This window comes from Procambarus clarkii, chromosome 18 (assembly GCF_040958095.1).
Source record: "Procambarus clarkii isolate CNS0578487 chromosome 18, FALCON_Pclarkii_2.0, whole genome shotgun sequence".
Lineage (NCBI taxonomy): Eukaryota > Metazoa > Arthropoda > Malacostraca > Decapoda > Cambaridae > Procambarus > Procambarus clarkii.
In genome coordinates, this window is record NC_091167.1 from 12,325,031 (window position 1) to 12,351,915 (window position 26,885).

At 46.4% G+C, this 26,885-nt stretch overlaps 1 protein-coding gene across 1 annotated transcript in view; it reads right to left on the reverse strand.

The window, feature by feature from the left end:
- The window catches only part of LOC123747518 (proline-rich protein 36-like), a 50,390-nt gene extending 26,650 nt beyond the window's left edge, over positions 1-23,740 (reverse strand). Inside the window, exons 1-3 of the mRNA XM_069326665.1 lie at positions 23,729-23,740; positions 16,732-20,730; positions 8,643-8,798 (exon numbers count right to left, since the gene is read on the reverse strand). Coding sequence (XP_069182766.1) covers positions 8,643-8,798; positions 16,732-20,730; positions 23,729-23,740 — 4,167 coding nt within the window. The remainder of the gene's footprint in view (positions 1-8,642; positions 8,799-16,731; positions 20,731-23,728) is intronic.
- Positions 23,741-26,885: the final 3,145 nt, after the last annotated feature.

Genomic DNA, 26,885 nt, shown 5'->3' on the forward strand with positions numbered 1-26,885 from the left:
CGAAGGTAAAAGTGGCGACCATCACCCTGAGACAAGGGCACAGCAACCAACGAACCCGCACAAGACGGGATGGAACCCGGAAGACACATCCAATGGTCCACGGAGCCCCAACAGGGTTTTCCAGGGCACGTAGGCTGACTGCTACGGGAAGCCCGGGTAAGGTGTTGCTAACCAGTTAAACACCCAAGCTAACAAGAGGGGATGTAACACTGAAAACCCCTGTGACGTGTACAATCACAGGGGCCTAGCAGAGGGCCGCCAAACACTACCAGTGGAACTATAGCCACACTAGGCAGACCCCCACCAGGCATATTAAAAGAAAAACATAAGAAAAACCCCACAAAAGTACACCATTCCCAAAGGCAACAGGAACTAGTCGCCGTGTAGGTGGTAGGCCGTGCAACACCCTGATGCCCTAACCAGCACAATACCAGTCCCTACCCAAGGCCAAACAAGGGCCCCAAGCTCCAGCTGGCCCCAAGGGTGAGGCAAATGCCGAGCAGCAAGAACATCTACAGGAATGGTTCCCGAATGCCCCAGGTAAGATAACCCTGTCACACAGAGGCAGTACTCACAGTGCGCTTAGGGAAGAAAGCCCCTAAGCGTATGCAGCCCTGGTACTGATGAGGAACACCTGGCCACCGCACAATACAGAAAACACAGCAGTGAACGCCACGAAAGCAAACACCGCCTAGGAAACTGAGGCCAGAGAAGGATCTGTCCCAGTTGACATTAGCATACGAACTGGTGCTAGGTAGCCGGCGCGGTGAGGTCCGGAAACCCCCCTCCCCCTCTCGGGGCGGGGAGGGGTGCACAGACAAGCAGCGCAGCAGTAAAGTGTGATGTTTGGTTGTTTGCTTGTTTCCTTGGGATTGTAGGGAGTTTCTACCTCTCTGTCCAGTTTTCTGTTTTAGTTTCTTACCATGTGGGGTTTGTTTTGTTATGCCTACCTTTCTGGGTGCCTAACCCCGGTCGATGGCAGATAAGGAGAACCCCCAACCACAAGGGGGTTTTCCAGGGCCATTGCTCCCTGAAACCTCTCTGAAGGGACCAGGTTCTGGTGCTGGTCCCTGGTAGGTCTGAACTCCATAGCCAATGTTCCTGTCTAATATAACATACATTAGTCCGATAAGCTCCAGGGAGCTATAGGGGCTCCCCGCAGAAAAGGAACCAGTACCCTGTACTGTATTTGGAAGTGGTGAATGTTATAAAGAAAGTTTGATTTGATAGGCATCTAAGAGATAAAGTTGATCACTAATACTCTCACTTTAGCAATACCAATGCACATATTCAAAAATAAAATTGCCATGAGGACAGAATAAAGTAGAATGAAGTTAGGATTATAAGAGCAAGCCTTAGTCTTAGTAAATAACTGGGCCATGGAATAAGTATGTCATTCAGTGAATCAAGAATTGGAATTGATGATGAACGAAATGCAGGGCAGAGCTCAAGATGTATGCGTAAGAAATTAAAAACTGAAAGGGTCAAGTAGTCTAATTGTACAGTATTTGTTGTGTGTGATGAAAGATGTGAAAATTAATTTTGAGGTAGGTATAGTAAATGTGTTTGATACAAATACCAAGAATTTATAGAATAATTGTGAAAGGAAATGTGAAAAGCAGGAATGAGCTATAAGACTAATGTGTGACTTTGCTTAAACGAATCAAGGTCAACTGAGTACCTTGATGAACTAATGAACAAACTGTGGGTGAACCAGAATATGGTGTACTGAATGCGCATCTTCATATTTTATATTTCCACTCTATAAAACATCTAAATTATTGGGACCAATAACAATTTTTAAATCTGTATTCTCTAGAGCACAGGGGAGAGAGATACATACAATAATTTACAACCATAAAATATTATAGGGACTGGTTCCAAATCTGCACATGGAAATACAGTGGTACCTCGAATAACGAATTTAATCCGTTCTGTGTTCGTCATGTGAAACGGACGCCATACAAAATAAATGTCCCCATGTAACCACTGAGATGCACTGTGTTTATTGTGAAATTCCCCCAGTGTGCATGACATCAAGTGTTCCCAAAAAATCATTTTTCTTTGTAAAATGATAAATTACCTTCTCTGAACATGTCTATGTAAAAATAATTACCAAATTCCACTTACTTTGGCTGTGAGGACGTGGACAAGGTGTGCTGTGACGTTATCAGGGGCTGGTCGCCCGTGTGTGAAGCTCCCAGACACGGTCGCGCAGGCCATTCAAGCACCACGTGTTGCCACAAATATATTTTCAAATATTCTTTCTATGTATTTCCAATACAGTTTTATTTGTTTCTTTTATCGTATATGATGCATATTTGTGACCTTTACAATATGTATACAGTAGAATGTTCATAATGTTCCATGGAACTGTGATACATGTGTCAGTAATGTGTCCACAATAAATGTTTGCCACAATATTACGTGGTAAAAATTCACTAAAATTACAATATGTACAATTTCCATACTATTTACACAGTAACACACTGTATTACACACTCAGTACTTTGGAGGTGCGTAATAGTCAACGAAGTAGTCCATGGTACACAGCGCGACTTTGCTCTCGTTGCACCAGCTACAGATAGATTTTCGCTTCCTGTTTCATCGTTCTGTGTGCTTGCAAATAACACACTCGCGTGCACCCTTGGCTTTAGTACTTGTAGGTGGTATGTAGCCAAGCTTGTAAAGTATAAGGTAGTATTGAAACGATTGTAGGAAAAGCTCAAATTGTAAGGTAGTCTTGAAAAGATTGCTTTATAAGGTCCCACACAGGAAGAGATTCAGCTTGCCTCAAAGAGTGTACGTCAGTCAGGAAGAGATTCAGGTATTCTTGAAAATATCTATGGAAAACACCACCATGGAAGCCGCTAACACTGTTTATCTATACTACTTGTATCAGATGCATCATCACTGAACGCAGAAAATGATTCATCTATGTATCATCTATATACATTAGAGATGGCAAGGGTGGGGCTCAGAGCTACAACTGGATACGCTTGCTGTATCATCCTCATGGGTGCTGTACTGTATCACTTGCATCTGACCATTGTGTTAAGTCCTTATTGCGCATAGCTTCACCAATATTATGACCCTTATGTTCTTCAAACAATAGAGTCTGAATTTTACTGAGTGCAATCTTTCAACATCGTGTGGGACAGGTGTTTGGGAGCCAGAGGCGCGTGTGCCACAAATGGTTGCTCACGCAGTACTAACCCAGCCAGCAGCCCTAGTCTTTCATATTCGTTATAGCAAAAGGTTCGTTCAGTGTTTGTTGGGTAGGCTGCTCCATTATGACAATCTTTCTTTGTTTCAAATGTGTTCCATTTGTTTTGTATTTGTCACTTACGTCTCAATAATGGAGCAGCCTACCCGACAAAAACTGAATGAATCTTTATGGCATTTGTAAATTTTTCAAATTGTTTCAACAGTTCTTTTATTTTTCTTTATTTTTGTTATTTAAGAAACATGGAGCAGCCTACCTGTAGACCACCGAACGAACCTTTTTGACATTTGTTCTTGTTTTCAAAATTCTTCATTTTTTTTTTATTATTTACAATTTTTTATGCAAGAAACATGGAGAAGCCTACCTGCTGACCACCAAACGAACCTTTTGCTATAAGGCAAATGAAAAATAAATATTGAACACATTTGAAAAGAGGAAAATGTCATAATAGTTTGTTCAGTGTATGTAAGGTAGGCTGCTCCATTATTGAGACGTAAATGACAAATACAAAACAAATGGAACACATTTGAAACAAAGAAAGATTGTTATAATGGAGCAGCCTACCTGCCAAACACCGAACGAACCTTTTTGACATTTGTTGTATATCAGAAATTTCATTTCTTTTTTCCTACAAAAACATCAATACTTTGCAACATCTCAGCAGTCACCCCTTTATATCCCAGCATCATTAGCATCTTTAAACAAGAACAACATAATTTATGTGCATCGTCGGAGGCGTCTAAGAATGTGCAAGAAGCAGCGCGACCCCACCATGTGGTGTTGACGTTACTCAAACGAGCGTTCCCCATGCAGAACGATTTGACGCCGTTCGGGCCGTTCGTTACCCAAAATGTTCGCCTTTTGGGGCAATCGTTATGCGAGGTACCACTGTAATATCACAACGTTATTTCCAGCAGTAGAAATGGCAGGATGTGCAAAATAGCCCTATTGAAAAGCAGAGGTGCAATAGGTATGCTGAGAGAGAACTGTATCAACATCATACCTGGAAAGAGTTGCAAGAGTTCTTCTACTTCCCAAATATGCCCAGGGCCAGGCTCAGATTGAGATAACTTGGTCACACAGGCTGTTGCTTGGAGTGGCCTGCAGGCCCACAGCCACTACAACCCAGTTGGTTCGGCACTTCTTGCAGGAACTTATCTAAATGCTTCTTGAAGACATCCACCTTTGTTCTGGCAATATTTCTAATGCTTGCTGGCAGGGTATTGAACAGCTGTGGACCTCTGATGTTCAGACAGTGCTTTCTGATTGTGCCTATGGCACCTCTACTCTTCACTGGTTCTATTATTCTGCATTCCCTTCTGTATCTTTTGCTCCAGTATGTTGTTATTCTACTGTGCAAATTTGGGACCTGGCCATTCCAATATAAAAGGTCCAAGACTTCCCGACAATCCCCCGCTACATATAAAGGGCATAACTGGCTGGCATCTCACAGTGTTCGAGAGAGAGAGAGAGAGAGAACTCGATAAACACCTCCAAAAGATACCTGATCACCCAGGCTGTGATTATTCATACATCTTGGTGCACACTGTGCCCAACAGCCTGGATTTTAATCCCCTTGAACAGGTTGGCATTTTAATCCCCTTGAACGTGCCTGTGCATGGGTCACTGAGGTAACGAAAAATACACGGGCCAAAAGCCGGCATGGGAAAAAAAGTTCGTAAAACACAGGGGCCAGAAGCCGGCATGGGAAAAAAAGTTTGTAAAACCCAGGGGCCAGAAGCCGGCATAGGGAAAAAAAGTTCGTAAAACCCAGGGGCCAGAAGCCGGCATTTTAATCCCCTTGAACGTGCCTGTGCATGGGTCACTGGGGTAACGAAAAATACACAGGCCAGAAGCCGGCATGGGAAAAAATGAAAATTGCCGGCTTCTGGCCCGGTTTATACTACTACCAACCAAGAGGCCTGGTAAGAGACCAGGCTGTAGGGACATTGCTCCTTGGAATCACCACAAGGTAACCACAGGGATAGGTAGGTAAGGTATTACTATTCTTCTGCATTTAGTAGTACAGTACTGTACAGTACTGTAAATACTATTACAAAATGTTTAACTTTTTAAATGTATAGCATTTCTTATACATCGAATCCAGATGACCAGAGGTTTCTCCAGATACAAGTATACAGGCAGAGAGTTTAAATCAAATCCGGATAACTTTCTACCTACTACTTGTTTATATCCGAACTGAAATCCAGACAACCGGAGATTTTTCCGGATACGAAGCTGGGCATCGGGCCGTACCGTATGAATCCCGTATGGCTGTGGCTCGAGGCACGTGATATTGGTAGTGTTGGGGTGGGTGGCTTCAGGGAAAGGGGTATCAAGAGAGAGAGAGAGAGGGGAGAGTTGGCAGGGACTGCCTGGGAAATATGGGGCATGTGGAGGGGCATGTGGAGGGGCCTATAATCTGTATTGTATACTACAACCATTCAACCAGTGAGGCCTCACAAGCAAGCCATGGACCTTCAACCAGTGAGGCCTCACAAGCAAGCCATGGACCTTCAACCAGTGAGGCCTCACAAGCAAGCCAAGGACCTTCAACCAGTGAGGCCTCACAAGCAAGCCAAGGACCTTCAACCAGTGAGGCCTCACAAGCAAGCCATGGACCTTCAACCAGTGAGGCCTCACAAGCAAGCCATGGACCTTCAACCAGTGAGGCCTCACAAGCCATGGACCTTCAACCAGTGAGGCCTCACAAGCAAGCCATGGACCTTCAACCAGTGAGGCCTCATAAGCCATGGACCTTCAACCAGTGAGGCCTCACAAGCAAGCCATGGACCTTCAACCAGTGAGGCCTCACAAGCAAGCCATGGACCTTCAACCAGTGAGGCCTCACAAGCAAGCCAAGGACCTTCAACCAGTGAGGCCTCACAAGCAAGCCATGGACCTTCAACCAGTGAGGCCTCACAAGCAAGCCATGGACCTTCAACCAGTGAGGCCTCACAAGCAAGCCAAGGACCTTCAACCAGTGAGGCCTCACAAGCAAGCCATGGACCTTCAACCAGTGAGGCCTCACAAGCAAGCCATGGACCTTCAACCAGTGAGGCCTCACAAGCAAGCCAAGGACCTTCAACCAGCGAGGCCTCACAAGCAAGCCAAGGACCTTCAACCAGTGAGGCCTCACAAGCAAGCCATGGACCTTCAACCAGTGAGGCCTCACAAGCAAGCCATGGACCTTCAACCAGTGAGGCCTCACAAGCAAGCCAAGGACCTTCAACCAGTGAGGCCTCACAAGCAAGCCAAGGACCTTCAACCAGTGAGGCCTCACAAGCAAGCCAAGGACCTTCAACCAGTGAGGCCTCACAAGTAAGCCCAAGAATTCTTATCTTCAAGATGTGTAGCATCAATCAAGAAGAACTACAACAAGGTAAGCTGAAGTTTCTGTTTGAAATTAATTGCAGTACTGCACTTGAGTATTTCATAATTATAGTCTGTGTGTGGCAATTCAAATTATGTTTTTGTGGAACAATTTTTTTTAATATGTTCACTTTTGAACTTCTCCGGTAAAAAGTCAGCTAATCCAGGTGTCAGGCTTAACCCGGATGGGGGTCCTTCCCATATAGTCCGGATAATCGAGCTCATACAGTACTTGCAGCATCCAACTCCAAAGAATAATGGTCTAAAGAGAACTCCTCTCCAGATTCAGACAATGAACCACTGGGAAACAGTCTGAACTGAGCCAGAACACAGAACCTGGAGGAATATGAATCTTCCTCAGGACACAACACATGTCCACAAACTCCCACAATGTTCTGTGCGGTCGACGAAAAGGTGGTGACCAATGACCCTGACGCTCACCAGCCTGGTAAGCACAGTCACCCAGGGCTGCTCCAACACAAGCAGGCAGTGGTCAGGAGCCGAAGCAAAGCTGCCAGAGAAAGGGAAAGTGACGAGGACCAAGAATCCAACACAAGGCCCAACTAACTCAAAACCTGGGACAGAACCAACTGGAACTTCCAAAAGTTCACCAGGAACTCAAATCTGGCAAACCAGGAAAGAACTAGATCCCTGGCTAGCAGACATGCAGACTGACTGGGGGGTCCCACCCTAGCCAGTCATCAAGGTAAGCCAGAACATGAACGTCCAACAAAGACAAGTCACCATAACCAGAGCCAACCTGATAAAACCCTAAGGAGCCAAATTCAAGCTGAAAGGAAGAGCTCGAGAGCGGTAAGTCTGATGTCCCACTATTGAACCTAACCAATACCCGAACCTGGGGTGAATAGGGACATGCCAGTACACATCCCGGGGGTCTAGAAATATAATTCAGGAGCCTGCATCTAAGGCGAGGCAAGACGAACCTGGGCCAAAGTGGTCATCTGGAACGAGGAGAGGGGGATGAAGAAGTTCAAGCTTGAGAGATTAAGGATGAACCAAAGCTCTGCCAAGACCCATTTTAGAACCAGGAAGAGACAAGACACCCACTGCCGAGATGTGATCGTTTCGACCACAACGGAAGCAACCCACTCTGAAATGACCCAACACAGGCAAAGGGAAGAGACCTTTGCCTGCCTAGCTCCAAGAATATGGAAGGGACCGACTAACTCCACCGCAGGCCACACAAGATGACCCAAAAAGCGCACAAACCCTGGGACCAGTTGACAAATAGGGCAAGCCATCCCTCCACTGCCCTACCAAAGGGGTAAAATGGCTGGCACAAACCACAAGCAGCAGCAGCCCTCCTGCTTCCTGGTGGGCAGTAGTAACCTAGTGACAGTGATCGTGCATCCCTTGCTCTGTGCCTCTCTAATGGGGAAGGAAGGGTCAGGTTTTGGCCCCTCAGTCCCTGGTAGGCTCCCTCATGACTTGCAAGAGCTGATGTGATGATGTCATTTAATAGTAAGGAGTTATCTCCATGCAGCTAGTAACAGGAAGCCTCTGTTCGACCCTCCAGAAAATGGACAATTCATCTGAACAGGTACAGAGAAAAATGACAAAGTTAATCCCAAGAATTATAAACCTCCCATATGAAGAGGGATTTAAAAAGTTTAATCTACATTCTCAAAAAAGGTGAATGGATGACATGATTGAAGTACTATACAGATGAACAAAAAGGTATAATAGAGTAGGTAATAATAAGGTGTTAAATATATCACCACAGAATAACCATAATATCACCATAAGCAATGGATACAAGTTGGATCCATTTAGATGCAAGAGAGACCTGTGAAAATAATGGTTTGGTAACAGTGTTGTTGACTTATGTAGCACATGATTGGGTAGCATAATATATGAGGGATTGCTGGATTGCTTCAGAAGAAGGCGAGACATGTATATATGAGTTTGGTTGGAGATGAAATAGGAAAGAATGACCCACTGGGTCATTGAGGCCCATTGGTCCTCACATGGGCTAATGGGCCTTCTGCAGTTTCCTTAATTTTTATATTTTTTGTATACTTACGTTGAGAATATTGGTGACCATTTGCCAGCACTTTACATAATTCTTGTAATTAACTTCTTTAATGTCCTCATCTTCCACTTCACTCCAGTAGTCCAGTGATGAGATACCGCACACTTTTCTCTTATTGCCTTTACTTCTCTTAAAGGAAAACACACCCTGCAAAGAACAAAAATCTAACACTATACCAAATGCCAAGCCAAACTTACTCAACCTAGAAATCACATATGATAATCTTCACTGAGTCAAATTGTATAAACATGAATATCATTAAAATATACTCCTACTATATTTTCTAGGGGAGCCCCTTGGTGGCTCCCTGAAGCTATATCTCACTGACATTGCTCCATTCCAATGGGTCACATCAGTCACAGTTGTGTTTGTTCTACCAGGAACCAGAGTCAGAACCTGGCACCCTCACAGAGGTGCTGGGAGTGAATGCCAATCTGCCACCAATTAAGTATCAAACAAAACATCGAAACTGCCAGACAACTCTGCAAACAATTCTAATGAAACAATTGGCTCACTCATACCAGGCTGAAACCCTATACAGTTTGTACTAATAGCCATGACCAGGCAGCCATAGCCAGCCTTACTGACTCAGTTCTGTTGCTCATGTGGAGGTGTCAACTGCCTGTAGTACTATGGGTCTGTCAGTTGCAGTGAGCCTTACTGCTTTTAGTCGAGTGCCGGCCATCATCTTGGACTTCATCCAGTGGGACTATTTGCTTGTGTTTAGTTCTATTATTTTGGTATTTGCTTTATGAGCATTACACACAGAAATCACAATAGCTTGATGCATCAAATGAACAAATCCACAAGGGCCGTGACGAGGCGTTTGAACCTACGTCCTCTCGGATGTAGGTTCAAACCCTCGTCACGGCCCTTGTGGATTTGTTCATTTATGTGCATGTTTTGTATCCAGTTTTGCTGTGTTGGATTGGCTTCTCTTCAATTCAAGCTGCAAGCATTCAGGGACCTCTTCCCTAGGTGTTTGACACCACGAGCGTAGCTCTCATCCTGTAACTACACTTAGATAATTATAGTTCTTCTTGAGAGGTTATCTTGAGATGATTTCGTTTTTTTTTTTAGTGTCCCGCGGCCCGGTCCTCGACCAGGCCTCCACCCCCAGAAAGCAGCCCGTGACAGCTGACTAACACCCAGGTACCTATTTACTGCTAGGTAACAGGGGCATTCAGGGTGAAAGAAACTTTGCCCATTTGTTTCTGCCTCGTGCGGGAATCGAACCCGCGCCACAGAATCACGAGTCCTGCGCGCTATCCACCAGGCTACGAGGCCAGTGAATACTTTACTGAATTAATTCCATCTTTAGCTAACTAACAAACTCACCCTTAACATTGATAAAACCTATATTTGTTTGGTAATAAAGCCACTGATCAAATTAACATAAGAATTAACAATACCAAAATTAGTAACAAAGTACTGTAAATGGTAACTTCCTTGGAGTTCTCATTGATAACAAGCTGAATTTCCAGGGACACATTCAAAATATAACTACAAAAATTATAAAACATTTGGCATTCTTTCTAAAATAAGATACTATATACTTCACCCTGTTCTGTAAATCTTTTATTACTCTCATCTATCCTTACCTCACATAGTATCTGTGCCTGGGGTTCTACTACCCAAAATCATCTACCACCTCTAATTACTCAACCCAAATCAGCTATTAGAACAATAACAAACCCTGTTCCCAAGCAGCACTTAGCCCCCTTACTTAATATCTACCATATTCAAAGATTTAAGTCACTGCACATCCTCTTAAGTGTTCTCTACATACATGTATATATATATAAAACTGAACTGCAATGCTAATCCTGACCTTAAACGCTTCCTGGAGCGTTGTAAGAGAACCCATGGGCACCACACTAGAAACAAATATCCATTTGAGATTCCAAGAGTGTGACTTAACCAAACTAGAAATGCTTTACAAATCAAGGGTCCCAGAATGTGGAATGACCTTCCCAATCACATCAAAGACTGTCCCTCTCTCAACCAGTTTAAGAGAGAAACTAAGTACCAGTACTACCTAATAAACTCCATGTAGCCAACCTTACCTCCTAAACATCAATCTATGTTTTGTCATTATCAAACATTAATGATTAATGACTAGCTTGTATAACTGCTGATATCTGCTATGTAAAACCTTAAGAAAATTGTAGTCATTCTGTATATTTAGTTAAAATTACTATCTGCTGTTCTGTTGCAATTTCTGCTGTTTCACTCATCATGTAATTACAGTATTATAATTCTTTTTATTTATTTTCTCTGCTTCAGTTTAACATTTGCTTTTGATCTCAATTAGTTTTAAGTCTTAGTTTTTAAGTTGATTTTCTTCACATCATGCCTGAAATGCTGTGCATATTAGTGGCTTTATGCATTGTGAGAGAATGGATTTTGCCAGCTGTCTTAATATGTGCAAAGTGAGTGCACGGTAACAGTTGAATTCTCAAGTGCACAGTGTGTGTGCACAAGGTCAAGTTTTGTTAATGCAAGACTTAAGTATACTTTGTTGGGTATCTATGGAGAGCTCAGCTCATCAGGAGGCCAAGGTAGTGCAAGGGGCCATTGTGTGTCTAATTGTTTGTTATTTACAGCGAGAAGTATACATTTATTTATTTATTTATATATATACAAGATACATTGGGTTTATGAGAGTACATAGCATTGATTTTTTTATATTCTTGTAAAACCACTAACACACACAACATTTCGGGCAGATCCTTCATCTAACCGTTAAATTTAAGTGCGTAATTTCTAGCAGTTTAGTTAGTTCATTGCTTATGCACCCCCCATATCCATCTTGTGGGCGGTAGTGGAAAGGGTTACAGAGGCACATAATGGGCTCAGCGACTGAACCCCATAATTCATTTAGCTAAGCAAGTTACAATCTTGATGAGCTAGTTACAAAATTCAATACACATTGTCACATCAATAGGTTCGAGATCGACCACAAGAATTTCTAGCAAAATTGAAAAATGTTAACAGGCACATTGTAAGAAAATTTGAAAAGTTTAGTAGGTACATTATAGTAAAATTTGTGGATTATCAACAGGTACAATATGAGGATTATTTATAGGTACTGTATATAGTAGTAAAATATGCATTCAATATAACATCCATGATATAAGATGAGAGCAGTGATTACAATGGTGAGGTTGTATGGCTTAGGCACATATGGTGGGGAAGTGGGTAGCACAAGAGTTTAGCGAATTTTAAGAGTTTAAAGCACTTGGGAGGAAACTATAAGGATAAAATTAGGTATTTTTTGGTTTTAGTTTTGAATAAAGCATAGGTTGGACAGCTTTTCAATTCATTAGGAGTAAGTTCCATAGACTAGGTACCTTTATTTGCATAGTGTGTTTACACAGATTTAGTTTGACTCTGGGAATATCAAAGATATATTTATTTCTGGTGTGGTGATCATGGGTTCTATTACACCTATCAAGGAAAAGTTTCAGATCAAGATTAGCATTTAGGAACAAGGTTTTGTACATGTAAATGGCACAAGAGAATGTATGGAGTGAGTTTATGTTTAGCATGTTTAGGGATTTAAACAGAGGGGCTGTGTGTTGTCTGAAAGCAAAGTTTGTTATAGTTCTGATAGCAGATTTTTGCTGGATGATGATGGGCTTGAGGTGGTTTGCAGTGATTGAGTTCCACGCACAGATACCATAAGTAAGATAGGGATAGATTAGTGTGTAGTATAATGAAAAGAGAGCTTGGAACATAATATCTGATTTTAAATAGTATACCAACCATTTTTTAGACTTTCTTGGTTATGTGTTTTATGTGGGTGCTGAAGTTGTCTCTTGTGTATGTATAAGCCAAGGAACTTTCCATCATTAGTATTGCTGATGTTAACGTTGTCTATCCGAAGCTGAATTACATTTGTTGATTTACTTCCAAATAAAATGTAGTAGGTCTTTTCTATGTTTAGTGTGCAATTGTTGGTTGACATCCATGAGTGGACTTTTTTTAATTTGTTATTTACAAGATTATTTACTGTGTGTGGGTTGGGGTCTAAGTAGATGAAGGTAGTATCGTCAGCAAATAATATAGGTGTAAGAATGTTAAGAGACATTAGGCAGATCAATGATGTATATAAGAAATAGGAGAGGTCCTAGGATGCTACCCTGTGGCACCCCTACAGTTAATGGTAGAGTGGGGGAGGTTATATCATTGATGGCTGCATATTGATGTCTGTCACTAAGATAGGATCGAATATAGTTCAGGGAAAGACCTCGGATTCCATAATTGTGAAGTTCAAGTAAGAGATAGTTATGGTTAACAGTATCAAAGGCCATGACTCTGGTCAATGAGGAGTCCAATTGGGAAATCATTTTTGTCAATGACTGTGTAGATTATATCAAGTAGACTAATAATTGCATAGTTGGTACTCTTTTTGTGAGCAGAAGCCAAACTAACAGAGGGCTTAGTATGTTGAATTTTATGAGGTAGGATTAGAGCTGTTTGTAAATAATTTTTTCAAATATTTTTGATAATACTGTATGGGTAGATTTGATAATGGTCTGTAATTGTTTGTCTGCCGGACTGCCTCCTCTATGAACTGGCATTACTCTTGCTTTTTTTTAGGGATATCAGGAAGGTATTTTTTTAAGGATATCAGGGAAGGGAAGGAGTTTTATCTGGTTATGTGATATCAACTTGTTGACTCCAGGGAGCCAGTGTCAAGAAATGGAGTGAGGAGGAACATTCTCAAGCTTGCTGTCAGAAAGGTAGAGGGAAGTCAACCATCAAGAAAAACACTAGGCCTCGGCCATAATGTAGTTGTGACGTTACAGCCTCTCTCCACTTGGAGGGAACAGTCCTGATTGGTTTAGACCTCAGTGCCTAATGCCTCATTGGTCAATTTCATATAATGGCACAGAAGGTAAGGAGAGCATTATAGTGCCAAGCAGGCCCTGGACTCGGCATTCTGTCGACATCTTTCGTTACACACAGATGTGAGGATCTATGCTACTGGCCAGTAGCCTAGATTCCCACCTTATGACATTATTACATTATCTCGTCACCTGCCTAATTTCACTTAGTGCAATTCGCTGCAGAATCCGGTTAAGTTACTTGAGAAAAGAGAGAGATTGTGTCACCACGTGATCACAGCAAGAAGCAGCGAGACTTGCCAGTGTTATATCAGTGATCATCGTGAACATCTTCATATTAAAATTAATGAGACCGGGTTATCAGTGAAGTACTGTACATTGATTCCCCACTGCTACCATTAATTTTTCGGAGAGAGATAAGGGAGCCGGTCGGCCGAGCGGACAGCACGCTGGACTGTGATCCTGTGGTCCCGGGTTCGATCCCGGGCGCCGGCGAGAAACAATGGGCAGAGTTTCTTTCACCCTATGCCCCTGTTACCTAGCAGTAAAATAGGTACCTGGGTGTTAGTCAGCTGTCACGGGCTGCTTCCTGGGGGTGGAGGCCTGGTCGAGGACCGGGCCGCGGGGACACTAAAAAGCCCCGAAATCATCTCAAGATAACCACAAGATAACTTTATTTTCAGAGCGATTTGTGGCCTTTTTCTCACCAAGCCATGCCACCCTACCACATGAGCCCACCCTGTGTGTGTGAGCTAACCCTACCACCCTGTGTGTAGCTGCCGCCACCGCTACCCCAGCTTGCTCGTCGCGCCACGTTCGGCCACGGAACACCTGTTGATCCAGTTGTACCTGCCACCCTGTGTCGACTGTGTTACTCGCATGTCATCACGTGCAGTAATTGCTGGAGTATTATATCTGAGCATCTACAGTCCAACATTGTGTGTATGCAAGGTGTGAGTGACAGGCTGGCCCTAAAGTGAGCACAAACATTTTTCTTGTTCCTAAAGTGTTTTCTCTTGTGTTGGTCTTGGATCAGCCATCCGAGCCGCATTGTTATCACCCGATACAGGTGAGAGGTAGATTGGTCGAAGAAGCAACGGGACAAATGTCAGTACAGCAGTCTGCGTGATACTGTATCCGTTCACTGTCATTGGTGTAAGTGTTATACACACTCCACACAGTTAATATATCTTATATTTTTGTGCATTTGAGTTGTACGGTGTTGGTATTGATATTATATTATTACAGTATATCATTATTTCATTATTGAGTATTTCAGTATCTGTGTGATACAGTGCATTTTATATTCTTTCCAGATACCAGTGGATGAATAAGTCACTGAGTGTTGTGTGTAGTTAACACCTGTGAATTATTTTTGCAGTTATTGATTATTGTGTTGTGTGTACATTATAGTGTTGTACTGTACTGGTGTGTTACCGTCAAGTGTTGTACGTGATTATTTATTATTGCAGTCCAGGTGACAAATATTAACATAATTAATAAATTGATTTGTTGCAGTCCAAGTGACAAGTGTTAACATAAATTACATTATTATTATTAGTAATGGTAATGTCTTCTCAGATATAATAACATAGGATACAAACCCACACTTGTTTATGTGTGAAATTTATGCAAGGAATTTACACCAAGTCTTTCGCAGTCTGAGTGTGTGGTTAGGTCTTGTCAAGGTCTGAGTGTGTAGTTAGGTCTTGTCAAGGTCTGAGTGTGTAGTTAGGTCTTGTCAAGGTCTGAGTGTGTGGTTAGGTCTTGTCAAGGTCTGAGTGTGTGGTTAGGTCTTGTCAAGGTCTGAGTGTGTGGTTAGGACAAGACTTGCTCCTAAACGTCTAATGTGGCTCCTATCCTGGACCCAGTCCTCTTATCCTTCTTGATGGTCAAGAAGGATAAGAGGGCTGGACCTTCTTGACCATCAAGAAGGATAAGAGGACTGGACCTTCTTGACCATCAAGAAGGATAAGAGGACTGGACCTTCTTGACCGTCAAGAAGGATAAGAGGACTGGACCTTCTTGACCATCGAGAAGGATAAGAGGACTGGACCTTCTTGACCATCAAGAAGGATAAGAGGACTGGGCCTTCTTGACCATCAAGAAGGATAAGAGGACTGGACCTTCTTGACCATCAAGAAGGATAAGAGGACTGGACCTTCTTGAACATCAAGAAGGATAAGAGGACTGGGCCCAGGATAGGAGCCACATTAGACGTTGAGGAGCAAGTCTTGTCCTAACCACACACTCAGACCTTGACAAGACCTAACCACACACTCAGACCTTGACAAGACCTAACCACACACTCAGACCTTGACAAGACCTAACTACACACTCAGACCTTGACAAGACCTAACCACACACTCAGACCTTGACAAGACCTAACTACACACTCAGACCTTGACAAGACCTAACCACACACTCAGACCTTGACAAGACCTAACCACACACTCAGACCTTGACAAGACCTAACCACACACTCAGACCTTGACAAGACCTAACTACACACTCAGACCTTGACAAGACCTAACCACACACTCAGACCTTGACAAGACCTAACCACACACTCAGACCTTGACAAGACCTAACCTACACACTCAGACCTTGACAAGACCTAACCACACACTCAGACCTTGACAAGACCTAACCACACACTCAGACCTTGACAAGACCTAACCACACACTCAGACCTTGACAAGACCTAACCACACACTCAGACCTTGACAAGACCTAACCACACACTCAGACCTTGACAAGACCTAACCTACACACTCAGACCTTGACAAGACCTAACTACACACTCAGACCTTGACAAGACCTAACCACACACTCAGACCTTGACAAGACCTAACCTACACACTCAGACCTTGACAAGACCTAACCACACACTCAGACCTTGACAAGACCTAACCACACACTCAGACCTTGACAAGACCTAACCACACACTCAGACCTTGACAAGACCTAACCACACACTCAGACCTTGACAAGACCTAACCACACACTCAGACTGCGAAAGACTTGGTGTAAATTCCTTACATAAATTTCACACATAAACAAGTATGGGTTTGTATCCTATGTTACTATATCTGAGAGAAGACATTACCATTACTACTAATAATAATACTTCACCTGTACTGGCCACAACAACACTTCATTTGTCAGCGAACTAATTCAATATTTCTGTTATACAAGTATATTAGAAATACGAAGCTGGTTTATACCTTAGACACAGAAACTGTTGCCATCGCTGAGGAGGCTGGAGAACACCGAGGGCGGGAAGCTGGAGAACACCGAGGGTGGGAGGCTGGAGAACACCGAGGGCGGGAGATACAGGAGGGCGGGAGGCTGGAGAACACCGAGGCGGGAGATACAGGAGGGCGGGAGGCTGGAGAACACCAATGCGGGAGGCTGGAGAACACCGAGGGCGGGAAGCTGGAGAACACCGAGGGCGGGAAGCTGGAGAACACCGAGGGCGGGAGGCTGGAGAACACCGAGGGCGGGAGGCTGGAGAACACCGAGGGCGGGAGATACAGGAGGGCGGGAGGCTGGAGAACACCGAGGGCGGGAGATACAGGAGGGCGGGAGGCTGGAGAACACTGAGGCGGGAGATACAGGAGGGCGGGAGGCTGGAGAACACCGAGGGCGGGAAGCTGGAGAACACCGAGGGCGGGAAGCTGGAGAACACCGAGGGCGGGAAGCTGGAGAACACCGAGGGCGGGAGGCTGGAGAACACCGAGGGCGGGAGGCTGGAGAACACCGAGGGCGGGAGATACAGGAGGGCGGGAGGCTGGAGAACACCGAGGCGGGAGATACAGGAGGGCGGGAGGCTGGAGAACACCGAGGGCGGGAAGCTGGAGAACACCGAGGGCGGGAGGCTGGAGAACACCGAGGGCGGGAAGCTGGAGAACACCGAGGGCGGGAGATACAGGAGGGCGGGAGGCTGGAGAACACCGAGGGCGGGAGGCTGGAGAACACCGAGGGCGGGAGGCTGGAGAACACCGAGGGCGGGAGGCTGGAGAACACCGAGGGCGGGAGGCTGGAGAACACCGAGGGCGGGAAGCTGGAGAACACCGAGGGCGGGAGATACAGGAGGGCGGGAGGCTGGAGAACACCAAGGGCGGGAGATACAGGAGGGCGGGAGGCTGGAGAACACCGAGGGCGGGAAGCTGGAGAACACCGAGGGCGGGAGATACAGGAGGGCGGGAGGCTGGAGAACACCGAGGGCGGGAGGCTGGAGAACACCGAGGGCGGGAAGCTGGAGAACACCGAGGGCGGGAGATACAGGAGGGCGGGAGGCTGGAGAACACCGAGGGCGGGAGGCTGGAGAACACCGAGGGCGGGAGGCTGGAGAACACCGAGGGCGGGAGATACAGGAGGGCGGGAGGCTGGAGAACACCGAGGGCAGGAGATACAGGAGGGCAGGAGGCTGGAGAACACCGAGGGCGGGAGATACAGGAGGGCGGGAGGCTGGAGAACACCGAGGGCGGGAGACACAGGAGGGCGGGAGGCTGGAGAACACCGAGGCGGGAGACACAGGAGGGCGGAAGGCTGGAGAACACCGAGGTTGGAGATACAGGAGGGCGGGAGGCTGGAGAACACCGAGGTGGGAGATACAGGAGGGCGGGAGGCTGGAGAACACCGAGGTGGGAGATACAGGAGGGCGGGAGGCTGGAGAACACCGAGGTGGGAGATACAGGAGGGCGGGAGGCTGGAGAACACCGAGGGCGGGAGGCTGGAGAACACCGAGGGCGGGAGGCTGGAGAACACCGAGGGCGGGAGGCTGGAGAACACCGAGGGCGGGAGGCTGGAGAACACCGAGGGCGGGAGGCTGGAGAACACCGAGGGCGGGAGATACAGGAGGGCGGGAGGCTGGAGAACACCGAGGGCGGGAGATACAGGAGGGCGGGAGGCTGGAGAACACTGAGGCGGGAGATACAGGAGGGCGGGAGGCTGGAGAACACCGAGGGTGGGAGATACAGGAGGGAGGGAGGCTGGAGAACACCGAGGACGGGAGATACAGGAGGGCAGGAGAACACCGAGGGCGGGAGATACAGGAGGGCGGGAGGCTGGAGAACACCGAGGTGGGAGATACAGGAGGGCGGGAGGCTGGAGAACACCGAGGGCGGGAGATACAGGAGGCTGGAGAACACCGAGGCGGGAGATACAGGAGGGCGGGAGGCTGGAGAACACCGAGGCGGGAGATACAGGAGGGCGGGAGGCTGGAGAACACCGAGGTGGGAGATACAGGAGGGCAGGAGGCTGGAGAACACCGAGGTGGGAGATACAGGAGGGCGGGAGGCTGGAGAACACCGAGGTGGGAGATACAGGAGGGCGGGAGGCTGGAGAACACCGAGGTGGGAGATACAGGAGGGCGGGAGGCTGGAGAACACCGAGGTGGGAGATACAGGAGGGCGGGAGGCTGGAGAACACCGAGGTGGGAGATACAGGAGGGCGGGAGGCTGGAGAACACCGAGGTGGGAGGCTGGAGAACACCGAGGGCGGGAGGCTGGAGAACACCGAGGCGGGAGATACAGGAGGGCGGGAGGCTGGAGAACACCGAGGCGGGAGTTACAGGAGGGCGGGAGGCTGGAGAACACCGAGGTGGGAGATACAGGAGGGCAGGAGGCTGGAGAACACCGAGGTGGGAGATACAGGAGGGCGGGAGGCTGGAGAACACCGAGGTGGGAGATACAGGAGGGCAGGAGGCTGGAGAACACCGAGGTGGGAGATACAGGAGGACGGGAGGCTGGAGAACACCGAGGCGGGAGATACAGGAGGGCGGGAGGCTGGAGAACACCGAGGTGGGAGATACAGGAGGGCGGGAGGCTGGAGAACACCGAGGCGGGAGATACAGGAGGGCGGGAGGCTGGAGAACACCGAGGTGGGAGATACAGGAGGGCGGGAGGCTGGAGAACACCGAGGTGGGAGATACAGGAGGGCGGGAGGCTGGAGAACACCGAGGCGGGAGATACAGGAGGGCGGGAGGCTGGAGCAACACTGAGGGCTGGAGGCTGGAGAACACCGAGGGCGGGAGGCTGGAGAACACCGAGGGCGGGAGATACAGGAGGGCGGGAGGCTGGAGAACACCGAGGCGGGAGATACAGGAGGGCGGGAGGCTGGAGAACACCGAGGTGGGAGATACAGGAGGGCGGGAGGCTGGAGAACACCGAGGCGGGAGATACAGGAGGGCGGGAGGCTGGAGAACACCGAGGCGGGAGATACAGGAGGGCGGGAGGCTGGAGAACACCGAGGCGGGAGATACAGGAGGGCGGGAGGCTGGAGAACACCGAGGTGGGAGATACAGGAGGGCGGGAGGCTGGAGAACACCGAGGCGGGAGATACAGGAGGGCGGGAGGCTGGAGCAACACTGAGGGCGGGAGGCTGGAGCAACACTGAGGGCGGGAGGCTGGAGCAACACCGAGGGCGGGAGGCCGGAGCAACACTGAGGGCGGGAGGCTGGAGCAACACTGAGGACGGGAGGCTGGAGCAACACTGAGGGCGGGAGGCTGGAGCAACACCGAGGGCGGGAGGCCGGAGCAACACTGAGGGCGGGAGGCTGGAGCAACACTGAGGACGGGAGGCTGGAGCAACACCGAGGGCGGGAGGCTGGAGCAACACTGAGGGCGGGAGGCTGGAGCAACACTGAGGACGGGAGGCTGGAGCAACACTGAGGGCGGGAGGCTGGAGCAACACTGAGGACGGGAGGCTGGAGCAACACTGAGGGCGGGAGGCTGGAGCAACACTGAGGGCGGGAGGCTGGAGCAACACTGAGGGCGGGAGGCTGGAGCAACACTGAGGGCGGGAGGCTGGAGCAACACTGAGGGCGGGAGGCTGGAGCAACACTGAGGGCGGGAGGCTGGAGCAACACTGAGGGCGGGAGGCTGGAGCAACACTGAGGACGGGAGGCTGGAGCAACACTGAGGGCGGGAGGCTGGAGCAACACTGAGGGCGGGAGGCTGGAGCAACACTGAGGGCGGGAGGCTGGAGCAACACTGAGGACGGGAGGCTGCAGCAACACTGAGGGCGGGAGGCTGGAGCAACACTGAGGGCGGGAGGCTGGAGCAACACTGAGGACGGGAGGCTGGAGCAACACTGAGGGCGGGAGGCTGGAGCAACACTGAGGGCGGGAGGCTGGAGCAACACTGAGGGCGGGAGGCTGGAGCAACACTGAGGGCGGGAGTAAACACAACACAATTCGCCCAGCGGCTACTTAACCTTACCTAGTTCAACCCAGCCTGACCCACACCAACTTAACCAAACCCAACTGAGCCAAATTACATCCTAACCTAAGCTAATTCAGCCTAGCATAACAATATTATATATATATATATATATATATATATATATATATATATATATATATATATATATATATATATATATATATATATATATATATATATATACACACACACACACTATACGGTTTTAACAAGCAGAACACGAGCTCAGTCGAATCGTCTCGTGTCCGAACCGACCATACCCCACCCCGGGACCACACATAAATAAATATAAATAAATAAATAATTAAATAAATGTTTATTTAGGTAAGGTACATACATAAAGAGATATTACAAAGTTTGTTGGATGTATCCAAGTCGTCGACTGCAGTTTCGGATAACAACTTCGTTCACTGAGAACGTTATACATTCATACCCTTTCATTCGTACATGTGCTGGTACATGGTGTCCGCTCGTCCGGCCGGTTGGGGGCCGACCCAACAATGTGTGTACAATGTGTGGATTATATGAACTCAGGGACCGCAGAAGACCTATTGGCCCATATGAGGCAGCTCCTATTTATAGCCACGCAAACTCATTCATATACTGTATATGAATGAGTTGGGTGAATATAAATACATTCTAAAGGGACACATTCTAAATATATCAAAATAAGCGAACAAGCCTGAATGGTCCCCAGGACAATATGCAACTGTATCAAAAAAAGTTTCAAAAACTGTTGGCATTCTTTCTAAGATCAGATATTATGTACCCCGCCCTGCCCTGGTGACTCTCTATTACTCCCTTATCTATCCATATCTCAACTATGGTATTTGTGCTTGGGGCTCTACTACCCAAAATCATTTACGTCCTCTAATTACTCAACACAAAGCTGCTATTAGGACAATATCCAACTCTGGCCCCAGACATCACTCGGTACCCCTACTCAAATCTCTGAATATGTTAGACATTAAGTCACTGCACATTCTCTCATGTGTATTATACATAATAAAATAAATAAATATATAAATATAACATATATAAAACGCTAAACTGTAATGCCAATCCTGACCTCAAAAGCTTCATTGAAGGTTGTAACAGAACCCATGAGCACCACACCAGAAATAAATACAGTTTTGATATTCCTAGAGTACGACTTAATCAAACCAGAAATGCTCTACAAATCAAGGGACCCAGAATGTGGAATGACCTTCCCAACCATGTTAAAGACTGTACCTCTCTCAACCAGTTTAAGATAAAAACTAAACACTACCTAATAAATTCCCTGTAACCTACCTTACCCCTCTGTTGCCAACCCATGTATGTTTTTCTTAAAACAACGCTGTTTGTCTGTAATTGTCTGTAATAATTTGTAATTGTATTTGTACTGCTTTTTCAGCCATGTTCCCCCCTCTTTTGTCTCTATTTTTATTTGTTCTCAACACATTTTATTCTTTATACCCATTAGTATTAAGCTTTAGTCATTAATGTTTTTCCTGCCCGAATCGCTTTGCGTAATAATGACTTTAGGCATTGTATGTACTAGCTCTATCTATTAATCCAACAAACTTTGTAAAATCTCTTGTATGTCAGTCAGTCCCCCCCTTGGTGTGGGACGCAGTCAGTCCCCCCCCCTGGTGTGGGACGCAGTCCCTCCCCCTTGGTGTGGGACGCAGTCCCTCCCCCTTGGAGTGGGACGCAGTCCCTCCCCCTTGGAGTGGGACGCAGTCCCTTCCCCTTGGAGTGGGACGCAGTCAGTCCCCCCGTCACTGGTGTGGGACGCAGTCAGTCCCCCCCCCTGGTGTGGGACGCAGTCAGTCCCCCCCTCCCCCTGGCGTGGGACGCAGTCAGTCCCCCCCTCCCCCTGGCGTGGGACGCAGTCAGTCCCCCCCCCCTCCCCCTGGCGTGGGACGCAGTCAGTCCCCCCCCCCTCCCCCTGGCGTGGGACGCAGTCAGTCCCCCCCCTCCCCCTGGCGTGGGACGAGGTCAGTCCCCCCCTCCCCCTGGCGTGGGACGCAGTCAGTCCCCCCCTCCCCCTGGCGTGGGACGCAGTCAGTCCCCCCCTCCCCCTGGCGTGGGACGCAGTCAGTCCCCCCCTCCCCCTGGCGTGGGACGCACTCAGTCCCCCCCTCCCCCTGGCGTGGGACGCAGTCAGTCCCCCCTCCCCCTGGCATGGGACGCAGTCAGTCCCCCCCCTCCCCCTGGCGTGGGACGCAGTCAGTCCCCCCCTCCCCCTGGCGTGGGACGCAGTCAGTCCCCCCCTCCCCCTGGCGTGGGACGCAGTCAGTCCCCCCCTCCCCCTGGCGTGGGACGCAGTCAGTCTTTGGTAATACATTGGTCAGTATTTGGTAATACATAAAATTGTATGTTTGTTTACAAATATAAAAGATAAATTGAAAGTTAAAGATGCTAATTAATGTAGCTTGACTAAATATAATGTAAGTAGGATATAATTTGGTGCTCTGTAAGCGCGACTCACTGTAAGATAAGCGAGGACTAGAATCGAGTTTTACCTCTTGTCCTCCTCTCCCTTCACCCGTCTAGTTATGGACTCACAGAACAGAGAAGTAATGGACCGTGGCGGCAAGAGGTAGGCGGACGACTGCCAGACCATCAATAGTCCCGGAAAAAGACCAAAATACACCAATGATAATATTGGATATGAAGTCAGCCCAGATGGACAGGTCCTAACACTGTTCCTACTTCACCCTCCCGTATGCACCGAGCCCCCATCCCTGAAGGGATTGAAGAAAATTGCTCTGAAGGGCCACAATTACCTCAAGGCTCTGGTAAACTATGAGTTTTGTACCATGTTAGTAGACACCGGCTCTACACTCAATATGATCCAAGACCGAGATGCAAGAAAACTGGGTTTAGATTAGAAGGTAACCGCCAGCGTTAATCGTAAAATCGGCTTTTATAGCGGATACAAAAACCTCACTACAAGGAGGGCGGAAAATGTTGAAATATACCTAGAAAACTGCATAGACTTGGTTACCAAAGTCGACATAATGCCGCCACACATGGATAATTATTTCGGCCTTCACCGAGTTCCAGAGCTTTTCTTTAGTTTTCCTCTCATGGTCGAGTATCATGTTATATAGCAGTTTCAACGGGATAATTCTTATCTCTATTTCAAGAACCAACGTAGTGAAGATAATGGGGTGTGTAATTCCAGATCGTACCTTAGGATACCGTTGCCAGATTCATCACAACCCGACCAATGCACAGAAGAAATACTTGTTGATACGGGGGCGGTAGAGACGAGGGTCTCAAGGTTATATTTGAAAAGAATAGGACTCGACAAATGTCCTCCCACAAAGCTTAGGATACACATGGGGGGTGACGTGTATGTAGATGATGAGTTAAGTGTCCTTCCAAACCCGGAAGACACACATCCCTTCTTCATAGGCAAGGATTTATTGGTGAAGTATAAGTGTGTACTCGACGCCTCTTCATCCTATTTGTTTTTTAACGTGAAGAATAAAACTTACAGGACCCAGCTATGCTGATGAGTCATAAATCGTGACATTATGATGTATAAATGCCTATCTTATGTAAATTATGACCTCCAGATGCCTAACTGGACTTTAATAAAGTGGTGTTTATTTTTGTTTCATTATTTCATGGCTGCCCCTGTACTTACCTGTGTAAAAAATAAAAGTGTGTGTGTGTGTTCGTCTTTACGTCTACGACACTGCCAACAACCGACTGCTGTAACCACGACTTTAAATAAATATGAACTCCCACTAAACACTGCGTATCTAATCAACCAAACAACGTAACATAATCATACATTACAAACCTTTGAGTTCAGGTCCTGAGCCCATTGACTGTACAATTTGTAAATAATCGGTTTTTTAAAGTGTTTTGCAAAAACCAACCCGTAATCGACTCAAGTCCATTACATCCAGCGGTCGACCCCACAGACGCATTCATAAATTTTAACATGATGTTCATTCAAAACCTGAACGTTCTCAAATATAAATTAATATTCTGCGGTTGGAAGAAAACGCTCACAGAGTGGGGGACTTATTTGATTTTATAATAGTAATAATAATTAATTATTTAATAAATACAAATAATTAATTAATAATAATAGTCATAATTAATGATTAAATAATTGATAATCCTTAAATGAAGAAGCATAATAGCTCATTATAACGAATAAATAGATAATTAAAGTGGAATTAATTATAGTGACTAATAAGGATTAGTGAATAAATAACCGCTGCATTATGTAGGAATGCGGAGGAATTTCTGATGGAGGAGAAGACAGTTGCACAGCGCGATCCGCAGCGCAGCGCGCGGAGCGCCGCGGGGGGCCTATATATAGCAGAGAGGAGGGGTCATGCGTTTTACGGGCTATTCATGCCCGTGCCACCTTTTGGGTGGCTTAATCTTCATCAATCGGTCATGCGTTCTTTCTTGTTCCAGCCTCGCTCCGCTTCACAAGTCTTAGAAAAAATTTTCACACCCTCCTCCCCTTCCAATGTTCAGCGGCAATATAACCCTACGCACAGTACTATGTCTTTGTCCTTTATTGTTGGTCAACAGGGGGGTGCAGCGCCGGCCCCTAAGTATTACGCTGTCCGCAGCTACTTACTCTCACTTGTAAGAGTATTGTTAAATTTGTCCTATAGGTGTATTCTACAGCTACTAGTAATTTACCATTTCACATTATGTCTGGGATTTGCCACATTATTTATGTCATGTGTTAGGCCACTATATGCTACTCTTTAAGCCCCGATTCTCTTAAAAAATTATGTTAAACGTTTGCCTTACTTGTACCAATAGTTAATAAGGATTCCGCGTTCTTCAGACCATGTTCTATTTAGTTACCGGATATAAGCATATATATTAATGTTATTAAGTCATTGTAGCCAAGTTATACATGTATTTATGCTGTTGTAAAATTATACAAGTTACCTGTTCATTAACATGGTCTGAAAAAATTTAATTATTTTGTTACTACTAAAAAATTAAATAAATAGGTCCCAATGCTGCCGGTGTCTTATTCCTCCGTTATCAGAAACCATAAATTATTATACAGAAATAAAATTAAGGGATAGCCGTTATAATGATAATGTATTAAATCAAATACAGTGAAGAGACATCTCTAATTGAAAGTTGCATGATTGAATTTACGGTAATTCCAATTCTTGGTATTCTTGGCTTATCACTTTGGGGGTTCCGTCGGAGCACCCACAAGGTAACACAAATTCGTTGCAAGATGGAACAAGTGTCCCCAGCAAACTGCTTTAGCGTCTTCCCTTGGAAAGTAAAACCGGGTAAGCAGGGTTTCCCGGGAGGAGGGTGGGCGTTTTGTAGTGTATCTGGCGAGGAGGAGGCGAGCAAGAGGTCGCCGATCTCAGTGATGGGCTGTTCGGTGATGATGTCACTCACTCTGTGAATGAATATTGTCCTAACTCCCTGGAACTGGTGGGGAGGCAAGAGTGTTAAGCCCTTTTCCTCGAGTGCAGTGGTCGTTGTCGTGGTGCAATCCGCTCTCACACAAGACAGCACATATATGACTAAATGCTTAAAGTCAATATGTTGAATGTGAATTTAGCAGTCTCCGTGGTGTAGTGGTAAGACACTCGCCTGGCGTTCCGCGAGCGCTATGTCATGGGTTCGTATCCTGGCCGGGGAGGATTTACTGGGCGCAATTCCTTAACTGTAGCCTCTGTTTAACGCAACAGTAAAATGTGTACTTGGATGAAAAAACGATTCTTCGCGGCAGGGGATCGTATTCCAGGGACCATAGGATTAAGGACTTGCCCGAAACGCTACGCGTACTAGTGGCTGTACAAGAATGTAACAACTCTTGTATATATCTCAAAAAAAAAAAAAAAAAAAAAAAAAAAAAAAAAAAAAAAAAAAAAAAAGAATTAGTACATATGTGGTATATTCCAAGTTACATTTTCTCCAAGGCCCAAACTCTTCCTCACGTACCAATTTACGTCTCACAGTACCCGTCCATCGCCGTGGACAGCAGAATAGTCGTGATTGGTTCAATTATAATGAAAATTGTAGTTTCAGGTCCCATATGGGTTGTGAAATTTACCTGCTATTGTCCATGCTCTTAGAATATTACAGATCAGCTACATCCTATTGAAGGCTCGTAGTTTTGTTTTAAGAAATATTAGTTGTTC